The 26,938-nt window shown below is 35.0% G+C and overlaps 1 protein-coding gene across 1 annotated transcript; it reads left to right on the top strand.

The window, feature by feature from the left end:
* The first annotated feature begins 18,272 nt into the window (after positions 1 to 18,272).
* On the top strand, positions 18,273 to 20,309 carry LOC149782585 (uncharacterized). The gene has a single exon (XM_089934042.1). The coding sequence runs from the start codon at positions 18,390 to 18,392 to the stop codon at positions 19,998 to 20,000; it is 1,611 nt and encodes a 536-aa protein (XP_089790168.1). The 5' UTR covers positions 18,273 to 18,389; the 3' UTR covers positions 20,001 to 20,309.
* The last annotated feature ends 6,629 nt before the right edge of the window (positions 20,310 to 26,938 follow it).

Here is a 26,938-nt window from a genome sequence, read left to right on the forward strand (position 1 = left end):
ATCAAATGGCATAAGATCTTATGGGAAAGTCTGTCGTCCATTCATTCGTTAGTTAGAGGTTTTTTTAATACTAATGTCCCCTTAATTCATTCCTCACACACTACTCCCTCAAGGCATATTATATAATGAGAAGTAAAAAAAGGCATAATAAGCTTATTTTCATGGATAAAATCAATGTTCATGATCCATTTTGTTCAGAACAACATACATAATGATATAAAAATGAGAAACATAATTGAATTCATTTTCATACTTGACTTTAGGTGGCTTTCTTTAGTTTTGTGTTTTGCATAGGGATAGAATTTTAAAGAAAACGAATTTCCCGGGTTTCCTCACTAGTTATAATAACAGTTTGAAAAAGACTCTGTATATCTTAAATATTGGTGAAACAACCTTTGATTTCCTTTAATTTGATGTAGGATTGAAGTGTGTAATATGTGTTATAGAGTATACAGCTTGGACTTACTCCAGATGTGAACCTTTGAAAGAACTGGTAGTTCCACATGGTCAGTTTCACTTCTTGGAGTTCAGAGGAAAATTGTATAAAAAAGAGCAGATAACTTGGTAGTTCATTCACTGCACTTTCAGAACCTGGTATTTTCTAGATTGGCAAAATTCATTGTCCCTATTTTAATGCGTGCTAAAAATATGGTACTTTATATTAATTTAGTTTTTTTTAGCACAAGAGAGTAATCATTTTACTTAGAATTATGCTTACATCATGTACAATTTCCATAAGTAGAAGATCCAAAGAAATGTCACCACATAGCATGAAAGTAACGAAGCGGAATGACAACATTCTCTCCAGTTTGAATGTTTCAAATAAAAAAAGTTACCTTATATACGTCACTTTCTCAAAGTACATAATGACTTATGAGCGCCTCCTGACGCCTATGTTCAAAGGGATATTTCTGATTCTTTTTGCAAGGACAAATAAGTGAATAATAAGAAGACGACAATTAAATCATTGACAAAGGCTTTTGTTAATCATGTATTTAATCTGTTGGATGACAGACTTCAAGAAGTTTCGTGCAACAAATCACAGCATCAAGTGAAATTTATGATAGGCCATAACATGAACTCTTGAACAATGTCATCAAAGTACATCAAGTATAAATTGTATTAATAAATATTAATTTTGAATTTCCTAATAACGAAAGCGATTGCAGAGCATTGATTAAAACTTTGAAACTTGTTACCTTTGTTAACTTTCGAAACGAAAAGTATAGGCCTATTAAATTCATTTTGATTTACGCAAATAAATAATCACAAAATATGTTTAGACACCACCAGTTAATTTATGCTATACCTGCATTGTACTTGGCTTGCAGTGAACATACTGAATGAGTTATGGTGCTTTTTAAAGGTACATTTTTAAGTTTGAAATCAGATTCAAATGAAGTTTAGGCAAATCTAACTATGTTTGTACGACAGTTGAAGAGAATGGAAACATTCCAAAGAAATTATGGCAACAGTTGAATTGTAGTAGTGTGTTGACTACTGATGGTAACATTGGTAACTTTTAATATTCACCGTACATAGGTAGACATGGGTCGGGAAACCACCCCACGGCCTACCTTACATTTCCTTTTCTTCATAAGTCTTGTCGTCTGTAATTTTTTAAGAATAAATGGAAATTCTGTAAACCAATTATTGCAAGTTCACCTTCTCCATAACATTTATTTTCTACTTTTTATTTTGTCTTGTCAACTGATCCTTTCCACAAGTATTTCTAGATTAACTATTTAATATATTTAATGATCCATTCTGGAGGATTTGATAAACTTGTTAATATGTAATTTAATTTTGATAACGAAAGTGATGTTATTATAATAATTTTGCCATGGGTGTTAGAATCTCTGAGTCAGTAGTGTTCTGATATCATTTAATTTGCTATCATAATTAAGATTTATAATGTGACTTAAATCTGTATGGAAGCTAATGCCTAAATGTGTAAAACTATAATCCAGCCAGCATAAACTATGTCCTAGACACAAAAGGCTTTTGCTATTTTGCGTGCTTTCTATCCTTATTATTTTTGTTTTGTCTTTGACTGTAATCGTAATGCGTGTATTGTATTTGAAGGGCTTTTTCAGATCCATCCAAAAACAATGTTGCTTCATCTACATACTGAGATATTATAATTTTTTTTCCATCTATATCAATACAATATATGTCTTTATTCTTTTAATCAAATCATTTTAGTCTGTTTCTCAATATACCATATGCTCTCATTATAAGATAAAGCAAAGCCGTCTCAATCATTTAGAACAGATTTAACCGTTTTTAAAGAGTTTTACAGTGTTAGAAATAGTCAACATATTCCGTTGCCAATTAAATCTGTATATGAACATGGAATAATACAGCTTATGACTAAACTGTGTTCATAAACATTGTTTAGAGAAATGATCATCCTAAAATTCGCATCAGCAATTTCTGTTTTATACACTGACCTGTATACAAGTCAATTTCTTGCACAAAAATGCACAATACTTGTATTAAAGGCGATTATTGCTATTATAATTAAGATTAATCATGAGACTTAAATCGTGACATATGGCTTGATATCCTTCTTTGTTTTTTTATTTCACACTTTCCGTGAGAATGTTGTTACAATAATATTGAAAATTCTTTGTTACCTGGATAAGGTGTGCTATAAAACTGCACACACACCTTATAGTGTGTGAAGTGCAGGTAAATCACATACTCTGTTATGATTTTCAGATGCGATATAGACAATGCACAGGAAACCAACAATACATTAACAGTGTATGTTGAAAATCAAAACTGATAATAATATGAAAATATATCAAGGAAAACATTGATTTTACATAGACTATATGTACACATATCGTCTGAATTATGTTTATAAATAAATAAAAAGTTATACTAGAATAACGCTCTCTGTGGTTTTGTTAGACCAGTGAATCTCCTACTTTGAAAATGGTGAAGGCAAACGCTTACTATCTTTACTTATTTGATACAATGTTGCGGGCAGAACATGTGCAAAGAAATCAAAGTCATTGAGAATGAGAGATTTGGACACCAATTCCTCACATGTGACCAGGAGACTTACCCTTTGCTGTAGTTTGAATATTCCAAATGAAAATGAGGTAAGTATTCATTTAGTAATTTACATATATACAATAATGACAACAGATAAATTACAAATGTGTTGTGAAATAGATATGCAGACACATGTGTAATGACAGTATGGTGATGTTAATAATGTCATTATCCAATGATCAATTCACCCGCTGCTTTAACAAAGTTTGAGTAAAGATTTTGTATTAGCAAGTCATGATCGATGACAAGGCTCATCCAGGTACAGTAATACGATGATAGCTTTTACCTATCATTACGTGACTAGTCGTATTGACTGTTCAATGTTCAGGATGGTCAACGTAGGTGTCAGAAGTAGTTTCATGACATTCACTCACTTACCTTTTTTTAAAAAACAAGATTAAAGTTAAGTTAATGATACAATTTCATTTACTTGCAGGTTACAGTCATACGAAATTTCATAGAGAACAGCTTTTAAACCCGATTCATACCAAAATAATTGACTTAGTTACATTTGCAGAGGTAAAGAAGAGAAAAGGCAAGCAGTTATATTTAATATTTTTCCTACACCACAAGGAATGAAACACATTTAGTAGAAGAACTTTGTTGATGCATATTCTTAGCTACATGCTGAAAAATTATACATATTATATAATTGTATTTTAAGACAGTTTCTGGTAGAATTGACTTTCATGATTATCCTAGTCATTTTAATCATATTGTGGCTAGCTTCCCATTAACTATAAAAGCATCATATTATATTGTTCTTGGTGGTGGTGGAAGCTCACGGTACATATTGGCAGGTGTGATGATATCCATTGAATAAAGTACTTTCATACCTAAAATTGCCGTCTCAAGTTTTATAAAAATGTTTTAGCTGCTTTTTTATTTTATATTTCTTCATTTACTTGAATACATGATGATGGCAGCTGTTGAAGGAATCTACCACCATGAGCTGAAGTTCTCATACAAGACAGTTGTCAGCAAACAATTGGTTTTTAATATGTGTAATTCTTTTTTTTTCTCCATATTTATAAAGCTGTAAATATTAATACAAATAACATTCTGAAACTAATAACCTATCTGTTTTTGTTTCATTATTACCACATATTAAATGACAGTGCTATATGAACTCGATCACAGACTCCATTAAGATGGATATGGATTTTTAGTTGTTGATATCTTTATTGCCAGACGTGTGATTGGAGGTAACTATTGCCATTTTCCATGTCTGTGGTAACACTGTGTTTAACATGCCTAGATTACATGTGTAAGCATTGCTGTCAGATATTATATCTGTTGCAACTTTCAGGAGACATATTCCAATAATATATAGGCCTGTTAATTTCCTTGCTGCAATACTTTTCAAAAATGTATAAACTTTCTCAGTTGATTTTTCAGAGATAAAAATTTATTTTAAGTGGAATATTTTAAGCAGAAGTTTCTTAGTTGATTGTGCATAGTTGACAATGGTTTTGTTCCAGCAATTTAAATTTTACGTTTATATTTGAAAGTTTTCAGCAAGGTAGTCATGTCTCTATTTTACAGACTTGTATTTGTTCAACTAGTCTTTTATACTTTGATACTTTTGTTGTTTGGAAATCAAGTTTGCAGTTTTCTTGAGTGATTTTCCCTAATTAGGGCATACATATGCAAATTATAAGGATTTTTTTTTTTACAACGGATTCTCATCGAGTAGATTTTTATCATTACCTGGTTTCAATATTCAATGCGGGCATCGTACTATGCTAAACAAATCTAAGGTGATTATGGTAAAAGTGTACAATTCTTGTCTAAATATATCTTCATCTGCAATCAGCCATTCCTATTTAATCCACATGCAGGTGTCTCTGACTTCTAGAAGTGCTCCCCAAAAACTTTGAGCTGTCTATCTTAACATAAACTACACTTAATATAAATTCTAGTTGTGATGGAGATGTCAGTACTAATGTCAAATTAAAACCTGTGTGCAATTCTGATCCATGTTTATTTTACAGTGGAATTCGTTGATGGAAGATGAATACAATTCGAATAAGTGCATGTTTCTATGATTTGTTTCAATATATTATTTAACATCGTAGAAATAGCACATTACAAATTGGAATAATTTTTCAAGATTTTCAAGTTATAATCCTTGTCTTGGCCAGTTTGTACCAATAGGATACTCTTGCCCTCGACGACGAAGCTGACTAGGTGAGCGCCAACGTACATGCTGCCTAAAGGCAGTTCATAATATGGCAGCATGGAAGGATGAGATCTGGACAGAGACATTCCCTCATGCCGTGTCTAGTGCATGCGTGAAAAATATCCGGATGTTTTTGCATAGTACACTAGCTTCATCTCCTCTAGGCTTGCATGAACGTAAATCCTTTCTTGCGTGTATGAATTTATATATAATAAATACATTTTACTTCATCCTTTATTTTGTTATAACTGCACTTAATATTGCATCAAACAATAATGCTTTCTTTTATGTCTCTTTTGGGCACCAGACAGATGCCCCCCCCCCTCCAAAAAAAAGAAGCGAAAAGTGTTTTATGTGTAAATGTAACCCACAGGTATGTTGTTTGTTTTATTTTTATAAAAAAGATTTTTCAATCAAAAATTTAATTATTTTAAATTTTTGATGAGGTATTAATATTTCCTAGTTTTTTCTATAGGGGTGTTCATCCGAGCCAAGTTTATTTCATCTAGCTCGAATTCACTCCCCTAGTTCGTGTTTGTGACCTTTGCTAGAGGTCTCCTTAGTCTCGTGTTTGCTATACGTGTATTGCTATGTGTGTGAATGCTATATTAGTTTCCGTGTTGAGACAGCATATCAGTCAAATTTCCCCAGTATGCCTTAGTACTAAGTTTTATTTTTATTTTAATCTACTTTATTAATCATTTTTGAATGGGCAACTGAGCGGTGAACTGTTTTCAAAAGAAAGAAAAAACGTAGTGTTTTATGTGCGTGCTTATATGTGTTGCTCATCGCATAATTTTGAGGCTGTACTCGAGTGAGAGTCCATACTTTATTTATTTGTTGTATTTCACCCGACTCGAGTTTTGGCCCCCTCTGTTTTTTATTGTGGCCAAAATTCCAATTATTTTAGTCAACTATACAGTATGGGAACTGAATAGTTATGAGAGAGAGAGAGAGAGAGAGAGAGAGAGAGAGAGAGAGAGAAATAATTAGAGATGTTGCGTTTGTCTTTGTGTTTTGCATGTACTAGTGTTCCGTATGGGGTGTTTTTCTTAGGCTCTTTTATGGGCCTTTCCATTTCGCGTGGCGCCATGTGATATAGCTCCATGAAGTCATTACCTCTTACTTTCCCCATACAGATACTTTGTCCTTTTGTATATTTAAAGGTAAGGAGAATATTCCCTAAGGATTGTTTGATATTTAAATATAAACACATGCAAATTAATAAGTGTTTAACGATATATTAGCCACCTCCCAGGAGATCAGGGTGGGAACGAGTTCTTAGCCCGCGTTTGCATTAGCGCTCGTAATGAGCGCTATACCAAGGCCCATTTCTTACCCCTACTCCCTGTTTGGTATTTGGTATATAAACACATGCAAATTTATTAGTGTTTAACGGCATATTACATTTATATGTTTGTTTGTTGTCGTTTGTTTGGTTTTTTGTGGGGGGGGGGCGGGTAATCTATTTTATATTTAATTTTTGAGAGATATCAATTGCTTTTTACTGACTTTAATTAGTCCATAATTTTTTATATTTAAATAATTATATCGGTTATTATGGCCTGTTATTTTTTTTTAATTGGTATTACCTGGCCACAGGCCATCATTGTTTTTGTAATGCAATCTGTTATCTTAATTATTGTTTATTTTGTCGAAATTCCGTCCAAATATTGAATATGTTTCCTTTGATATCTTTCTTTTTTACATATCTCCATAATCATTTTAATCCGGTCATCCTTATAATGCTTTCAATCATTTTTTAAACATCAGTCTATATCTGCCTATTCACAATTTGGGCAAGAAGGTCATAAATAATCAATATAAAACGTTTTCAGCAGTTGCAGATGTGGCATTATACGTTGTTTACAAGTATTGATATTTACAAGATATTATATAAAGTGTAACCTACATTCACAGACACCTCCATATATCAGACACGTTTTATATTTTACATAACTAAAATCTAGAAATGTTCCTCTTCAGCACAAGCTGAATTGATGGTCTTTCTTAAGGCGCCAAGTTCTAAAATTCTCCTACGATCACCTTCCGTTAGTTATCTTCTCCTCCGCCCACCCTGTTTGTCCTCAAGTTAACAGATGAGAGCTTTCTGTAAAAAACTCCCTGATGTGGGAAATAATCTGCTGCTTTTGTGTACATCATCGATGATACCTGTTTTAAAGGAAATTTTATTTTCGTAACTTGTGTGACAAGCATTCCATGCTATCTCATATTGACTTTTCACCCATCATTAGAGCCTTATAACCAGATGTTTTTGTTCTTATTTGTTTTTATCTCCAAAGTACTGTTTGCGACAAGATGCATTTTTGTCTGTTTCTTCATAAAGCAACATGTTGGCATGAACAGGTATTAGCTAGTAGTCATCATCATGATATAAATATCCCAAGCCCCTAAGGAAATTCCATGAAACCATATATCCTTAATAACGTAGGTCAGACCCATGGGAAGTGCTATACATATCACTGGATCGAATTGTGATTCAAAGCGGATAGCTCATTCTAAATCCTGTACACAGGAAGCGTGTATCATCTTCTCTTGGTACAGTACATCAGTATTTGCTGATGAAAAACTTCAAGCTCACCAGTTCTTCTGCAATTATCAAGAACATGTGTCTTGAAGCATGTATCATTTGTCATCTGCTAACAGATTAATACAACTTTTAAATGATGATTTCTGTTGGCGAAGTTTGCATATATCCAATCTTTACTGCAGTGTTTATTGATACAGAGTATCGTGGAATTATTTATACCTGATGTGCATGTATTATAATTGAACCTATCGAAGAATTGAGGAGAGTCACTGTACATGTATCATATACACACATCTTATGAATGATATCTTATTCAGATCTTCACTATGGTAGATAAATATGTATATATATAGTCAATTATTCTGAAATTGAGAATAAAATCATTTAAAGCGGTCTGAACATTTTTCTTTTAAACACTATGCAGTTGTTGTAATCTTGAAATGGCATACCTGAAACTGAAGTAATACTCCACTCTGTTTAGGAACCATTGGTCCAAGAGCACCTGTGTTTAAGTTTTCAGCCCTTTGACGTACTTCTTAGGTTCAAGCGAAGGTTATGTCCGCTCTTCATTCTCCTACAAAGGTTCATGTAGGCATATATTAATACATTGGCCATGTGAGATGAACCACTCAAGTGCATTGGTGATGTGATATAGAACACTCCATCAAATATCAGGTCTTGCATTAAAAACCAAAAATTGTTCTGATATTTTTGAACCATTGTCATAAAGCCACATATTTCTTTTCTTTGGCAGCTTTGAAAATAAGGTAGATAAAATAAAGTTAAAAGCGCATGAAGAGCAATCATCAAAACAATAACAGTTTCAAGCGAATGAGCTAAGTGGATATAATGGATGAGATCCTTAGCAAGAATTGTATTTTCGACATAGCTAGATATGGGAAACTGCATAGAAAAAGCATATGGGGTATGTAAACACAATTTCAAACTATGCAATCATTGTTCCTCAAAGTTTTGATTTACCAGTAGTGAGGGAAGTGGAGTGTGGGGGAAAATAGCTGTGAATATTGGGTTAACCAGCACAGTATACTGAAACTTTTTTCCTAACCAAAACAATTACAGTAAAAATTATGCCCTTTTTCCATGCATCAGGTGGCACAGTTGAGGTACCTCCTCTGAAAAAGAGAAACTGTATTGGCGCAGTTAGCAACATCATCAGCGTAATGTATTGCAAACATATGATCAATATCATCAGAGATAAATACACCTCTGTTGCGTTCTGTATTCAGGTGTGTAATCATATCATTAATAAAAGGGAAAACATGATAGGGATTAAACACAACATTGCCTTGTACCTAATGTTCATTCGAAATACGTAGTTAAACATCTGTGTGTTCAAACACAGCTTTTTATATGTCTATACATATAAAAATGTTTACTATTTAACTGTTTATACCCTTACGTATTATTGATGAACATAACATATCATGCTGTACATTATCAATATGTTTTTATAAACGCTACAAAAAGACAATAAAATCTACTATTTCTTTTGGATATATATTTCTGAGCTAAATCCTGAATAATAAAGACATTGTCGCATGCGGAGTATATTTTCCTAAAATCTACATGTGCTTCGTCTAAAACACCGTTGTCTTCTACCCACGTGTGTATACGAGTATTCAATATATCAGTAAAGACTTTGCATAGAGTAATAATAAGAGAAAAACCTCTGTAATTGTTTGGATCGTTCTTGTCACCGCATTTATATATAAGACAGATAATACTCTTCTCCCAATCTTTAGGAAAACAACCGGATTCCACGAATTGTTTTAACAGAGCGTTAAGGGATGGTAAGATCGTTTCCTTCGTGCACTGATAAAAACGAGTAGGTATCACATCAGGTCCAGAGGTTTTATTTTTGATTTTAAGTAAACTTATCATAATTCATTATGTATAACTGGAGTATTTAAGTCATGACCTTTTAAATAAGGCAGTTCTAAACTAACAATAGCGTCATAGTCACCTAATTCGCCCACAGGCTTCTTCGGTAAAGATTTAGAGTATTCATATACGTTTTATGGGGAGATATATTGTACTTGTTGAGAATAATGCGTTTCCAGTTTCAAAATATGTCAAGCTTGACGAGGGTTTTCCTTGCTTGAGTTAACTTGTTCATCTGGAATTCTCGAGTGTATCTTTTCTTGAGTACACGTATTGATTTATAAGCTCTATTGTACTTTCGATAGAACTTGAGATCAGCTTCAGTATTTGAGAATCTAAAGCATCTTAACCAGTAGTTTTTATTATATTTCACCTTATCACACGAAAAGTGTTGTTTCGTTATCATATTAGCCGCCGTTACGCTGGTCTGCAAAACTGAATCTATCTTCTGATATAACGTAATGAATATTTATAGAGAGAAGTCAATGTCAGCTTTAAGATATCTGACTAGATCATTCTTTATGTCTTCAAAAGCTGTGCCAAGCATTCTTACAAATGACTGTATGTTGTTTGGCACGGAATTGTATAAATCCTTTTATTTATTAAATACATGCACTCTGTTCTTTTTTTGTGCAACTATACCCGAAGGTGATTTACGTATATTGTAAAAAGATTTTCGAAATACTGAGTTCGGTTCATCATATGCCGCACGTGCGAAGTACTTCCGATGCGAATAACCGAATACTTCCAGGCACACACGATGTATTGCGGCATCGTCTGTATATAAATACCACACCGTAGCTCAAAATCTTTACATTACGGAATGCATTGTCGGTGAGCGGTCTACTTTAAGGACTTGCACAGCTCAGCTGTACAGGTATGTGAGTTTCTTGTATAACTTGTAAATATTGTGCTACCACGTTTATTTTGTATATTTTCTATGCAGCCTCGGCTTACGTAGTATCACGCAAATATTTTATATTCTTGCTTGTGACTTAACGAGAGATTTATATTAGCAATATATAAAGTTGCATTTTTAAAAAACGTTTAGTACCTTATGATTTTTGTCGGGTACGGTTATGTTCACTTCTGTAATTTGTGTCGCTTACCGTATATAAAGGTCATTACGTTTTATCGCATATGCCCGTGTCATGCATATTACAGTGTTAGATGTAGTTTCAGCTGATCAGACTGATCGGAGTGATCGAAGTCGACGTGGTACCAGCTGCAAAACTAACCATATAAATTGACCATAGCAGCTGCACCATAGCAGCCATAGAGCTGAGAAAACAGTGTTGCTGGTCGAGTAACAGGTGATCGGGCATTGCTGACCGAGATTGGTGGGCGCTGATTGCTTGATCGACCAACCTGGAATACCGATGCTTCATTAACCACTGTGACTCTTAGCCAAGTGTGCTTGTGACTCCAAACATATCATCCTTTAGCCGTGGGCTAATCTTTGGGGTTCGTAATACCCAGTGTGTTTTTGGGACTGTAAATATGTTATATACATCTGTCCCTTTGCTTTGATCATTTTCACTATTTGAGTGAATACATTTTTACTATATGAGTAAAATACCACAGTTTTACTATTGAAACACGTCATTCTTTTGTTGTGAAATCACTGAGTTTTTCACCCTTTGTCCTTGTGCTGTTTCAGGTCATTTATTTGTATTTTCATTATTAAGTTCCTGCGGATTTTGTTAATCGATCCAATATTTGGATATTACATACGCATTAATCAATATTCTTTTCTCATTCAAGTCATTTATCATTAAACAGTGTATTTGTATCACCATCAAAATCCCATCCGGTTATCTTGTTACAATTGTCTTCAGTAAGACGAAAATATTCCCATTTAGTAAATGCAGAAGTATCAATATTAATGTTGTGTACGTCACAATAAGTTTGATGATCATAAACATCCACATTCTGGGCATTGTTATCTTCATTTCTGACATGCTGGCTTAGTCTAATTAAACAATATATTGGCAATGTGTTGATTCATCTCGAGTCCCTATCCCAAAAGCTAGTGATATACATAATTGGTTCATTTAAAGGTATATAGCATTTAGCCAACTACTCTGCAACCATTATGAATTATCCATATGAAATGACCATTTTTTTATCATCAAAGAGCCTTCTATTCATAATATGAATATTAAAATTTATGCATAAATCTATTAACGATAAGCCAGATTTGTTATACATTTTTATGGTCGTATGAATGCCTCTGCATTGAAACATTATCTGTATTATACTCAACATTGCATCCATACATATATCTTTATCAGTATGCAAAGTTAACTTAAGTTACAAAACTACACAGTACTTAAACGTATCAAATACTCGTTTTACAAAATCTTTCATTACGACAACTTTGGGCACCAAAACGGATACACCTTTCGAATTCCCACCTTTACCCACCTTGTTACGAACACAACTATTAAGTGATATAATCTTCAAGAAGATTGTAAAATTCCTCTAATGATTTTCCCCAAGTTACATATAAAACCAATGATTTCAAATATCTTACAGTGCATCAGAAGAAGAATTAGGAAAACAAAAATATATTTTACAAACCTGCATCAAAGTATATTAGAAAATTTAATAAAACTACAACAAGAGAAAGGTCACCAATGAAAGATCATTTAATTAATAGATTAGAAGAACAATAAGGACAGTTAACTACAGCATTACTACTACTCTAAATGTATTTTGATGGATTACAAGAAACACTGCCAAGGAAAGACAAGGGTAAAGCTGCTCTTAATGGGTTATGATGAATTACGAGAAATAATGCCAATGAAAGACAAACGTAAAGCGACTCCACATTTCTCTTGATGGATTCGGAGGAATAATATCAAGAAAATGATTCTGCTTCAAGATAATTATCACTGACTGCGAGAAATATTACGAAGGAAAGACCAAAGTAAAACTACTGCAAATGGATTTTGATGGATTATTTGAAATCATGCCAAGAACAGTTATAAGTGGTGCTACTCAAAATCAATTAAGATGAATTGCGAGCATTATTACCAAGAAAAGTCAAAGTAAATCTACTGCAATTGAATTGAGACGACGAAAAAAGGAAAACTAATCCAAATGAATCGTTATGGATTGAGAGAAGTATTGCCAAGAAAAGAATGAATGATATTCAAAATGTAGTATGATTAATTGCGAGAAATAATTCCAAGTAAATACAATGGTAAAGGAATGAATAAATAAATATGCACATCTTTTCGCTAGACTAGAACTATGGCGTTGTAGCATGAATTGCCAGCAGGTTCTGGTATGACGGTATGCTACAACATATCCAACTTGGTGTTGCATTTACTTTGATCAAACGGTCAGTTTCGATTTGATATCATTTAATTTACTATCATAATGACGATGTATAATGGGACTTAAATCTGTAAAGACGTTAATGCCTAATTGTGCAGAACTGTTATCTAACCATCATAAATTATACTCTATACACAAATGGTTGTTGCTGCTTTTCATGCTTCCTATCCGTAGGATTCTTGTAGTGTCTATGTTTGCATTCAGGCCACAGGTATTTCCATAGAATTCTAATGTGAGTATTGTATTTTAAGAGCTTTTCCAGATCCGTCCAAAACAATGTTTTTTCATCGGCATACTGTGATATCAGAACCTTTACCCATCAATATCAATACCATTTATATCTTTATTCTTTTTAATCAAATCATTTTCATATGTTTCTTAATATACCATATGCTTTTAATAAGAAATAAAGCACAACCTTCAAGTTCATTTAGAACAGATTTCACAATTTTTAAAGAGTTTTACAGTGTAAGAAATATTCAATATAATCGCAAGGCAAATTCAACCTGTAGATGAACATAAAGTATAACAGTTTATAACCAAACTGTATTCATAAAAGTTGTTTTGTGAAATGTCCATCCTACAATTCACATTAGCATTTTCAAAGTTTTAGACAATGACCTGTATACAAATCAATTTCTTAAACAAGCCTACAAAGTATTTATATTAAAGGAGATTAATTTTGGTCATGGCTTGATATCCTTATATGTGTATTTATTTCCAACTTTGGATGAAATTGTCGTTACAATAATACAGAAAATTCATTGTTACCTGGATAAGGTGAGCTATAAAACCGCACAGACACCTTATGGTGTGTGTAGTGCCCGTAAATCACACACTCTATTATTTCCAGATGTGGTATAGACGATGTACAGGAAACCAACAATAGGTTAACATAGTATGTTGAAAATCAATACTAATAATAATATAAAAACTAAACAAGGAAAAGATTGATTTAACTTAGACTATAAGTACACATATGGTCTGGATTCTGTCTATAAATAAATCCGGACTTGTACTAGAAAAACGCTCTCTATTATGTTTTGGTTAGACGATTGTATCTCCTACCTTCAAAATGTTGAAAGCAAACGCTTACTATCTTTGCTTATTTGATACAATGTTCTGATCAAAACGTGTGCAAAGAAATCATAGTCTTTGAGAATGAGAGATTTGGACAGTAGGTCCTCACATGTAGTCAGGAAAATGATCGATGACAAGGTTCATCCAGGTACTGGAATAAGATAATAGCTTTTACCTATAATTATGTGATTAATCGTATTGACTCTTGGTATATATATTTGTATATTTGATTTAATTTATATCTGATTTAATTGTTTGTTAGTTTTAAATAGTTTCTATTTATTAATTTATTATATGTCAAAATGATGTAATTATATTTACTAGGAACTCGTACCTTTTCCAGAAAATAATATTGCCTTGACTATTCATTTCTGTAAACATAAGGCTGACCTGGTTTCTGACCTTAATTCAAGTTTAGTAACAGTCACGTCAACAAATTCATTTATTTAATTTATTTCTATTGTGGAAGTAATAAGAGTGCGATCGAAGCTGTATTGGATACGTGACCCTTGGCTTGTAAATAGATTTCATTGAAGTAAACAAATTTTTCTTATATTATTCCTAGAGTAAAATGATTGGTTTTTATCAAAGTCATACGTCATTTTGTTATATGTAAACATGATCACGTGATCCTCTATTTCGTAATTCAGGCATTTCCGAAATTGCGCATTAGTTAGTGTTAATACGTGAAGGTTACAGAGAATTTACTCAGTCTGGGTTTATAACACTTGATGTCAAGGTGTTCTTTTTGTTGTGTCAGATTGGAGTTATTTCGAATTATTTGGATTCAAAAGGATTAATTCTTTTTTCCCAAAAATATACGTGTGCTCTTACGAAACTCATGAAGAAAAACATTTCTCTAAAAAATTATTCAGATTTCCAACACTGGTGTGTTCTTTTTTGTGTTTCTGTAGACAACAACACTGAACAGGACACAACATTCGTCATCGCCTTCCATCTTGGATTCTTCGTCGGGACTCGAATTTGAAATCATTAGGACACCTCAATATTAGGACATCTTTAATTTTATTCGTGGATTAATCTTGGATTTTTTGGGGATTTGATTCTTAAAACTGTAAGTACTTATTATTTTGTTCATTTTTACAGTATTTTTCCAGGGAAATAGTTTGTTAAATTTCTTAAAGCTTGTTTTCACTCTTTCTTGTGTCACTGTTTATTCGAACCTAAACACCTAACGCTATTCATTGTTCAGAATGGGCAAAATGGATGTCAGAAGTAGTTTCATACCTTTCGCTAATTTACCTTTTTCTTAACAATATTGAACTTCAGTAAATTGTACAATATGCTTTGTTTTTAGGTTACAGTCATACGAATGTTCATAGAAGAACTGCTTCTAAACCCGATTAATACCAAAATAATCAACTTAGTTCTATGTTCAGACATAAAGCAAGCAATTGTATTTAATATTTTCTTACACCTACAAAGAATGAAACACATTTAGTGGTAGCGCTTTGTTGATGCATGTTTATATTAAGATATATATGGATTTTTAGTTGTTTATACCTGTACCGCCAGACTTACGATTGGAGGTATCTATTACCAATTTTCATCTTTGCGGAAACACTGCGATGGATATGCGTAGATTACATGTGTAACCATTGCTATCAAATATCATATCTGTCACAACCCTCAATTGACATGTTCCAGTAACATTGCTGTAACATTATTACATTTGCAGAAAAAGGTGTGCATGCATTGTGCAGCAACATATAATACTTCGCCCCCCCCCCCCGTTAACTTTACATTGTTAGATACGTTCAATATTCCCCGATACTGAACGCGCGCGACAGTACACACATAGCATTCACGTGAATAAAGGAACTAATTTCTATTGTAAACAAACAACAATGACGCAGACGCACTTTTGATTTGCAAACAAATCATATACACTCGCGTAAGAGGCTCTTTATGTTGTGGTTGTTTAAATTTGCTTCTGAATGAACTAAAACATGTTTCGTGGACTGCAAGAAAACCAAGCTGTTTTGGCACATTCCGCGTTGATACAATGTTACGGATTTTAGGCTAGCTACATTATACAAAAGACGGAAGATTAGGTCCTTACAAATAACAACAAGTGACAAGGCACATACTGTCTTCTTTATCTGGTGATAAGAATGGCAAAATAAAATATACTTACAGTTTTACATCCTGAATTTCCTCAAAATGTTTTTTTCTTAATTCTGCAAATCCGAATTACATGAGCCATGTCATAGGTTTTCAATCTGGATTACACATTTCGAAATTGTGCTATAATTTCGATGATAAGTGCAATTGCATCCTCTTACTGCACTCAAAACGAAATAAGCATTAAATTCCATAGCGTCTTTTTGATAATTGCAATTGAAAGACTTCATATTTTCCCCACGTTATGATTTCAAACATTCAATGACAGAAACAGAAACACATTTGAAGACGTAAACACGCTTCTCCCGCGCCTCTTCAATCCGATTTATTTCATGTACAGTTTGCATAGATGAATCCAGTCCAAAATCACAAATTTTCGTCGAATCGAAAATAAATACCAAAATATATTCATTCCAGATCAAATGGAAAAGTTGTTGCAATGCGCATTCATTCACAATATGACTGCAAATTTCAATTTTAACTAGACACGCCATTTTCTTTCGAAAGTTATGTCGAGCGCGCGACTAAGTTCAAATTTATCTGGGCGGAGTGATGTGCGCATTAATAATGACGTCATTGTGTACTGACTAATTTGCTCTTGTGTATTTACTTTGGAATACGGTATTCATTCATTTACATTGTTTCTTGTAGTGTATTTTGTTTATATAATTAAACCTTAGGTAGAATAAAAAAAAATGAGCATATAATAAAAAGGTTACTGCATTTGTATGGAAAAATATGAACTCGTTTTGTCAGAAGGATATACTTCACTCACAAGTTCGTGCAGTATTCCATCCCAAAACTCATTCATATTTTCCCATACAAATGCAGTAACCTGTAATAACTGTGGGATTTTGTAAAAAAAATACCTCTGGAAGTTTAATATCTTCCAAATGTTCAAATTCCCCTCAAGACCTCTCTTACGTTAAAAATATTCCTTTTTATGACTAAAACCCATTATGGGATGAAAGCATAATGCAAGAACATGGAATAACCCGCATAACAGTAAAACATAACATTTTTAAAGGACAATTTTGAAAATCCGTATAGACTTTTCATATTTTCTTTTTCTATATCATATCCCATGAATATTTTCTTACTTTTAAAATTGTCTTTAAATGGTTAAAAAAAAAATTAAATGGCGTGCAGGCACCATGTAAGACCTTGGAAAAAATCTTCATGACTGTGAAATATAACTCTTTGGATGATAGTAACAAACCCTTTAGATCTTTTATACATTCCAGAAATACTTTTCATGAAACGATTCTCTTTAGGGCATCAGGCAACAGTTTGTAGTATACTTCATAATGGTGAAACTTGGCAATGGACCAATTAGATCCTTCCTACATTTATGCTATTCTTTTAGAACAAAAGTCAGAAAATTTGCTTAAGACATCATTTAAGAGATAGGTGTAACCTGCGTTGTTGTGCAATATTTCCCTACATTCAGATAAAGTTTCCTCACTATCTATTTTGAAAATAGTTTTGTAAAAGATTCAAATAAAATGTTTTGATTGAGTCTTATCAAGCAACTAAAATTCAAATTTATTACAAATATAATACAAAGAAATAATATTAGTCGTTAAATAAATATAAATAAATAAATGAAACAAAATGTAAATATGTGATTTATTAAACATTTTACAAATATATATTTCAAGTAATGATATTTTTCACATATATTTCAAATACAAATATTTTGTAAACATATATTTCAAGGATTTAAAAACAACACAATGGAAAACAAATATCCGATTAAATAAATATAAAGATTTTAAATTAAATATAAAAATGTTTGAAAATTACTAATTAATTTGGAATTCTAAGTTGTTGCGCGCATTTTCACGAGTAATGGCTATAACAAGTTGTAGCTAACGACCATGCTATTTCTCGAGAAAAAGAACAACAATTTGGAATTCCAAGTTGTTGCGTGCATTTCTCGCAAAATAGAGTATTCCAAGTTTGATTCCAATAACAACAAGATCATTTCGTTTTGTCATCCTACTGTACTAAACGTAAGACTGCTGTGGATTAATATACACAGAAAGATGAGTCATGGAGAGAAACCATTTAAACGTGAAATATAGGGTCTGCAGTATAAATCTGAATTAGCACATAATGGAAGATACTGCAGAAAAAACACTTAAGTGTGAAGTATCTGACAAAAGATTTTGTAACAGTGGAACTCTAAATGAACACATGAAGATACTCACTGGAGAAAAGCCATGTAAGTGTGAAGTATGTAATAAAATGTTTAGTGACAGTGGACATTTGAACCAGCACTTGAGGATGCATACTGGAGAAAAACCATTTGAATGTGAAGTATGTAGTAAAAGGTTTGGTACCAGTGGACATTTGAATCGGCACGTGAGGATACATACTGGAGAAAAACCATTTAAGTGTGAAGTGTGTAATAAAATGTTTAGTGACAGTGGAAATTTGAACCAGCACATGAGGATACATACTGGAGAAAAACCATTTAAATGTGAAGTATGTAGTAAAATGTTTGGTACCAGTGGAAATTTGAATCAGCACATGAGGATACATACTGGAGAAAAACCATTTAAATGTGAAGTATGTAGTAAAATGTTTGGTACCAGTGGAAATTTGAATCAGCACATGAAGATACATACTGGAGAAAAACCATTTAAATGTGAAGTGTGTAATAAAAGGTTTAGTGAACGTGGACCTTTCAGTCTGCACATGAGGGTACATACTGGAGAAAAACCATTTACATGTGAAGTGTGTAATAAAAGGTTTAGTGGGAGTGGACCTCTGACTTTGCACACGAGGATACATACTGGAGAAAAGCCATTTAAATGTGAAGTGTGTAATAAAAGTTTTCGTTTGAGGGGACATTTGATTCGGCACATCAGGGTACATACTGGAGAAAAGCCATTTAAGTGTGAACTATGCAATAAAAAGTTTAGTTTGAGTGGAGATTTGAATCGGCACATGAGGATACATACTGGGAAAAAGCCATTTAAATGTGAAGTATGTAATAAAAGTTTTAGTGGGAGTGGAGAATTGAATCGGCACAAGAGGATACATACTGGAGAAAAACCATTTAAATGTGAAATCTGTAATAAAAGGTTTCGTTTTAGTGGAGATTTGAATAAACACATGATGATACATACTGGAGAAAAACCATATAAATGTGAAGTATGCAGTAAAAGTTTTATTGCGAGTGGAAAGTTGAAGCAGCACATGAGGGTACACACTGGAGAAAAACCATATAAATGTGAAGTGTGTAATAAAATGTTTAGTGACCGTGGACGTTTGAATCCGCACATGAGGGTACATACTGGAGAAAAACCATTTAAATGCGAGGTGTGTAATAAAAGGTTTAGTGGGAGTGGACCTTTGACTTTGCACATGAGGATACATACTGGAGCAATACCATTTAAATGTGAAGTGTGTAATAAAAGGTTTAGTTTCAATGGAAATTTGATTCGGCACATGAGGGTACATTCTGGAGAAAAACCATTTCAGTGTGAAGTATGCAGTAAAAAGTTTAGTGTAAGTGGAGATTTGAATCGGCACATGAGAATACATACTGGAGAAAAACCATATAAATGTGAACTATGTAATAAAAGGTTTAATGGGAGTGGAGATTTGAATCGGCACACAAGGATACATACTGGAGCAACACCAATTAACTGTGAAGTCTGTAATGAAAGGTTTAGTCAGAAGGGATATTTTAATGAGCACATGAGGATACATACTTGAGAAAAAGTATTTAAATGTGAAGTATGAAGAAATGTTTTTTTTCAGGACGAAAATCTACTGATACTTATGAGGTTACATTATGGAGAACAAATCATTTAAATGTGAAGTGTGCAATGAATAATAGTAACAGTGGTAGTGGAAGAAGCACAAGAGGATACATTAGTACCATAGTTTTACACATCAGGTACAAAATGACACAGGGAATTTACACCATAGATTTAACATGAGCATTGTATGATACCATGGACAATGTAATATTAATGATGAACATGTGACTTATCCATTTTATATTAAAATGTTTGTTGTGTTGTTTTTCGGGTTTGTTACCATTTTTTGATAGGCTATACATGACAGCAAGTATAATTTGGATAAAGAACATGGGGAGAACCCCAGTAAGAAAATTCGTCCCACGGGAAGCAACAGCAAGCTTTTACACAGCCAGTTATTAGCCAAACCACCTCTGCAATTAAGGAAATATGTCAGCAAAATATCTGATAATATCCAGCTATACCTAAAAATCACATTAGTTCTTTTTACTCTTAGGCATTGGGAATGTAAACTTCACTTTGGAAAGTGAAAATGTCTTGGCCCTGTGATTTTTTAGAGGTAACTTTAGTGATTGTACTTTTGAGATGCTCCCTCACCTTAGCCAGGTTAGTTCCAGTATTCTTGTGTAGCTCAAAATGAAATGTAGGCTTCAGGCTGGTCTTGATATCAATTGTGCCAACAAACAAACTCTTACAAATATTTGACAAAAGTATGCAATAAAATGGAAAAATCAGATTAAATAAATAATTTTTTTCACTAACATGTATGAAATGATTAGATAGAGTACACAGCATATATATATTTTGTTGTACTTTATTGATTAAATGGCAGACTTTTGTGAATGGTACACAGAAATATGTCATTGAGAGAAACCATTTAAACATTAAATATGTGATGATATGTTTAGGCCTAGTCTACAGTGGAAATCTGAATTAGCACATAATGGAACTTTTGGAGAAAAACCAGTAAAATGTGAAGTATTTGACAAAAGATTTTATGACAGTGGAGTTCTAAATGAACACATGAAAATACGAACTGGACAAAAAACATTTAAATTTGAAGGATGTAATAAAACGTTTTGTCCAGTTGGACATCTACATAGGCATACAATGATATATACTGGAGATAAACCATTTCATTGTGAAATGTGTTGTAAAATGTTTAGTCAGTTTGGACATCTATGCAGGCACATGAGGATACATAATGGAGAAAGTCATTTATAAGAGTACATAAAAAAGAACATGATGCAATAGCTGGGCAGCAATTTCAAAGGCTTTGACTGGCGGCTGGGTGGAAATGTACTGATATTTATAGTGATTGAATTCAGAGGCAGAAAGACCCAGAGATGTACTTGTGTTCATTTATAAAATTACATCAAACAAACAACTTTAGCTTTCGATATTATGTTTGTTTCTGAATGTAGTGGAATAAGCAGTGCATGTGACCTTAGAATCAAGACATGTTGAGGCTTAGACAAAATGCCATTTGTAAGTGGATGACAAGTCGCCTAAAAATGTAAACTTTGCCTTCTGTTAGGAAAGCGATAATGCCATTGCCCTGTGATTATTTAAGAGGTACATTAACTGACCATACAATATTATTTTTAAATACCCCTCGCCTTAGCCTGTATTCATCAAGACATCAGTAGCTAGGCCTAGTTTTTATATCAATTACATTGACAAGCTGGTCATGAGAGACATAACCCCACGAAAGCCTGAGGAAGAAGAGGCACGAGAAGGCTTTCAAACACCGTCAGCAGCTCCCATTCCTACTAAGATTGCAGCGTCCTTGTTGATCCCTTCCCCTACACCCCAACGAGAAGAAATGAAAGCTTGGGTTAAAAAGCTGACTTCCTCTCCCCTTTCAACAGATATGAAAAATAAAAAAGGGGAACCAGAAGTGAAAAAAGAAAAGATGAAAGCCATTCCATTACCACATCCACCACTTCTACTCCCGTGGCCCATTGGACACATACATCCATTTCCAAACCACCCATTCGCCCCGTCCAAAGTAACATCAGCGAAGAGTGGGTGGCTTATTAAGCAAAAAATGGAAAAGGTGTTAGCCAGCATTTACTGTGATCCATCTGATCCTGCAGATTACGGAGGAGTTCAGAAATTGTATTGTGCTACCAAATCACGACTGAAAAGTCTCCGTTTACCTCAAGTGCAACGATGGTTGCAAGAACAAGCTACCGTCACTTTACACAAACCCATTCAACGAAAGTTTCCCAGAAGTGGAAGGCATAGATCATCAGTGGCAAGCCGATTTAGCCAATGTCTCTCATTTAGCCACCTACAATCGCCGTTACAAATATTTGTTTTGTGTCATCAACGTCTTTTCCAAAGTTGGCAGGGTCGTGCCATTGACTTCAGAATCAAGCAGCGAGTTAGTGTGAGCCCTGCAACTGGTGTTGAAAAAAAGGATTCGTCACCCTCTTCGATGGCAAACTGACAAAGGTACCGAATTTCTAAACCAATCTTTCCAAAAAGAATTAAACGTGACATTCATTTTTTCACCACCGAGAATCCCGAAACCAAAGCCAGCATCGTGGAACGTTTTCAACGTACCTTGAAAGAACGCACGTTGAAATATTTTACACATCACCACACTCTCAAGTTCATCGACATCTTACCGCATCTGGTTCAAGCATACAACCAATATTACCATCGAGGCATTGGACGTTTTCCCGCAAGAAGTGACTCCCAACAATGAAGTGCTGGTTTCTGATCACCTGTTTGGTACGTCCCCGATGGTGGCTGACCCCAAGAAAGGTAATGTGTTGGCTGTAGGAGATTGGGTGCGCATTGGCAAGACCAAACGCACTTTCGACAAAGGTTACTTACCCAACTGGACCACCGAATTGTTTCATGTCACTGGATGAGTGCATGGCCATCATCCTGTAGTCTATAAATTGGAAGACATGAACGGAGAAGTGTAAAAAGGAATGTTTTACTTGCCCGAGTTACAACATGTCACCAAAAAAGAAGACGACGTGTACGACATCGAAAGCATTCTTGAATGCAGAACTCTTAAAGTGGGAAAAAGACGTATCAAAGAAGTCAAAGTGCATTGGAAAGAATATCCTCCCAGTTTTGATTCTTGGATCGAGTTATCGACTATAAAAAGAAATTACCATCATGCCCTTCCACACAGCCTCAATTAATGCTACCACTACAGTGACCACTCCTTCACCCAGTCCTTCTCTGCAAGATCTACAAAAGCAACACTTGTGGGTATGATGTGGAGAATGTGTGCCTAAAATGCAAATTGTCTTTTTCTGCCAAATCTTTGTGGTGTATTGTGTTATCGGTGCAGCCATTGTCAATTTGAGTTTGCAACAAGGAGACAAACAGTTGTGGACCATTTTATTGAGTGGTTGCATCGGCTACCCTCTTTCCAATCCTTCCCTGACATTCTCGGGAATCTTGCGTCCAGTGCCAGTCACCACTCCAGCAACAACAACAACAAGCCCATTTTGGACGGAGACACTCCTCTGACTTCCAGTAACCCCTCAGACAGCCACATAACTCTGGAATTATGTACAACAATAACCAATTTTACTTAACTTACCCAGTGAAAGTTCCATGGAGGTGTTTCCCAACAACACCTTTTGCTGTTACACAGCCAAATTACCTCAGACCATCCCATTAGATCACGAAGCCCATTGGGAAGTGGCTTTGGTGGAAATCATTCACCCTACAGAAATCAGAAACATCACTGAAAAGCAAAACACTTTTGTGTCGAAGTTTATGACGACCAAGTGCAAGAATACTTGATCACTCACTCAGCTGTTGTGACTGCACCTGACGCTAAGCCAATACTACCGAACAATCTAATTAAATGGTACAGCTATGGGTTGCATATTCCTGCAGGTAATTATTTTAGTGTCAATATTTGGTGAACGCAATTGGTGCCAGATTCAATCTACTGCTTGGTAAATATTTTTGGGGACATAAAAGAAAAAAAGTGTCACCCTTGAGTACCATATAGTAGCTCCTCGCCTACTGATGAAATATCCGGAGGACAAAGTGCTAGGTATTAGATTTGGTCCTGATTTGTATGAGATTTTGGGTGGAGACATAAACATCCTAATGGGTAAACACATACCAACCATTACCAACAACCTGGTGGGGGCCCCGAATGGCCGAGTGGTCTAAAGCGCTTTCCGTTACGGATCACTGCCATCTCACCTCTGTCTGCGTGGGTTCGAGTCTCGGATTCGGCTAATGTGGATATGTGAGAAAGCTTGCCGGTAGCTTCTCGTGGGTCGGTGGTTCTTTCCGGGGTTTTCCCGGGTTCTTCCTCCACCATTAATACTGGCCGCCATGTATAGCCTATCGTGTGCTGAAAAATGGCGTTAAACCCTACAACAACAACAACCAACAACCTGGATTTTGCAAAATATTTTCGTTTCCCAGTAGAACTGAACCAAGGACTGAATTTGATTTTTGTGTACTCCGATGTGGTGGTGTACAACGTGGTGGGACACCTCTGTGCCGTTACTGAGGGTCATTCCCTTCAAAGTGGATTCTATTACGAACGCTGACGAGGAAGGTGGAACACTTATCACGTTCACCTCGAGTTTGTACTTCCTCACTATTTATCCGTCAGCAAGTCTGTATTTTGACACTGTCAACATTGCTATAAAAGAAGATCTGGGAAAAAATATTCCATTCACCAAAGGGAAAGTCACGGCGAAACTCCATTTTAGAACACGATTCTCTAACGACTCCTAAGTCATGTATCCAGTGTACCGAGGCGTCGGTAGACAGCGAGGAAATGGTTTAGGAGATATGTTGAAATCAGCCTTTCGTTCTGTGGTTCCTCTGTTGAAAGCGATGGTGACACGAGGATTGCACGTCTTGATAGAAGCCGCTTTGACGCACGGCAAAGAATTTCTCCAAAATGTCACTATCGACAAACAAAACCCAAAAGAAGCATTCTTGAGAGCAGGCAAAAAATGTCTTGTTGCAAACAGGTAAATAAATTTGTGCCGACGAGAAACGCCTATAAATGCCCTGTACGCTTCTGAGTCCGACATTCCTGCTTCCCTGACGAAACAGCTTGGACATGGCAAAAAGAGACGACGAAGAAAAAATCCCTTCAGAGGACTTCACACTCCTAAAGCTAGAAAGACTAAGAAAAGAAGAACCGTCCGAGACTTAGACGTTTTCTATTATTAAAATTCAGAGACAGAAAAATATGATACACCGAGAGTCTTGTGCCTGTTCCAAGTCGGAATTGGATCTGTTTGCCACCACCATGATGACGATGCAAGAATCCCAATGGGTCGAATTTCATCTTATCTCCTCTTTGACAGCCTCAGCTCCCATCGAGTTTGAAATCAAAGGACAGCCCGAAGATTATATCGATCTGAATAACAGTTACATGTACCTGAAAGTCAAAGTGGAAGACCCATCAACGGACGGTCCCAATCTAAGGGACGGTGAGGTAGTAGCTCCTGTTAACAATTTCATGCAATCCTTGTTCAGCGAAGTGGGCTTGCACTTGAATAATAAACTGGTCATCAGCAGCATGGATACTTATCCTTACCGAGCGTACCTGGAAAATCTCTTAACGTACGGAACAGTTACCAAAAACACGCATCTGGATGCCTGCGTGGTATGGAAACCTGACACGGCAGGCAAATTTAACGAACTAGATGACAACAATAAGGGATTTACTGCACGTGTAGAGAAAATCAAACTAAGCCGTAGCTTAGAACTAATGGATCGTTTGCATTTGGACATGTAGTTGCAAGAGAAGTATTTGCTGAACTTTGTGGATATTCGCCTGAGACTGAATCGTAGAAGTGCCGCTTTCCATTTGATGGCTGCAACTGCCGATTACAGAACCATTATCCAAGAAGCCAGACTCTTAAGTGCGACGCGTGGAAGTTTTACCTAAAGTGGGAAACGACATCAGTCACACTTTGAGCAGAACGACCGCCAAGTATCCGATCCGACGTGTGAAAGTAAATACTTTCCCCGTTCCCAGGAATCAGTATTCCATGAGAGAAGATCATCTGTTCCAAGTACAGTTACCCGAGCGTTTAATCGTTGGTATCGTGAGCAATTCAGCCTTCAATGAACTTCACAATGAAAATCCTTTCCAGTTTGATCATTACAACGTATCCAAGATTTAAGTCAGTCGCGATGGCAAGACTTTGTGTGCCAGACACCTCGAACCTAACTTTGCCCAGAAGAATTACTTGAGATCGTACTTGTCCCTGTACGAAGCCACTGGTGAGTTAGGAACCAACACCAGTCACGGCATTACGTACGAGGATTACGCAGGAGGCTATGCTTTGTGGGCTTTTGATTTCACTCCAGACCAAGGCAGCGACGAGGGACATTTTCACTCTATAAAATCCGGTCAGATTCGTGTGGAACTTCAGTTTAATCAAAGTAAAGTCCGAGACGAAACGATGAACGTCATCCTGTATGCTGAATTCGATAATAGCATAAACATCAACAGTTTGAGAGAAGTCATTCTAGACTGTTAGAAGCTATGGAAGACTGTTACCCCTCTTTACAAAGTGGAGAATCTTTGGACATGGAATGGGAGGAGACTGTGCAAGAAGAGCCCCAAGACAAAGACGAAAAGGACATAGTAATAAAGTCCATATGGCCAGAACAAGAACAGCATTTAGTCTCCTGTTTTGCCAAACACTTGGCAGAAAGAAAGAAAAAAAAAAGGAATTGATCAAGGAAGATTGCTATGGATGTCAAAACTATCATCCCAGTCAAATTCAACACGATAAATGTCTGATTTTGAGTCAAAGACAAATTGGACGAGTATCTGGACAAAGCTTGGGGTCTCATCTTGGAAGAAGCCGTGTTTCATCAGTGGTATAAAGGCTTGCGTGAACATTCTTGGCCTCCATT

This window comes from Sinohyriopsis cumingii, chromosome 15 (genome assembly GCF_028554795.1).
Source record: "Sinohyriopsis cumingii isolate HCF-2022 chromosome 15, ASM2855479v2, whole genome shotgun sequence".
Taxonomy (NCBI): domain Eukaryota; kingdom Metazoa; phylum Mollusca; class Bivalvia; order Unionida; family Unionidae; genus Sinohyriopsis; species Sinohyriopsis cumingii.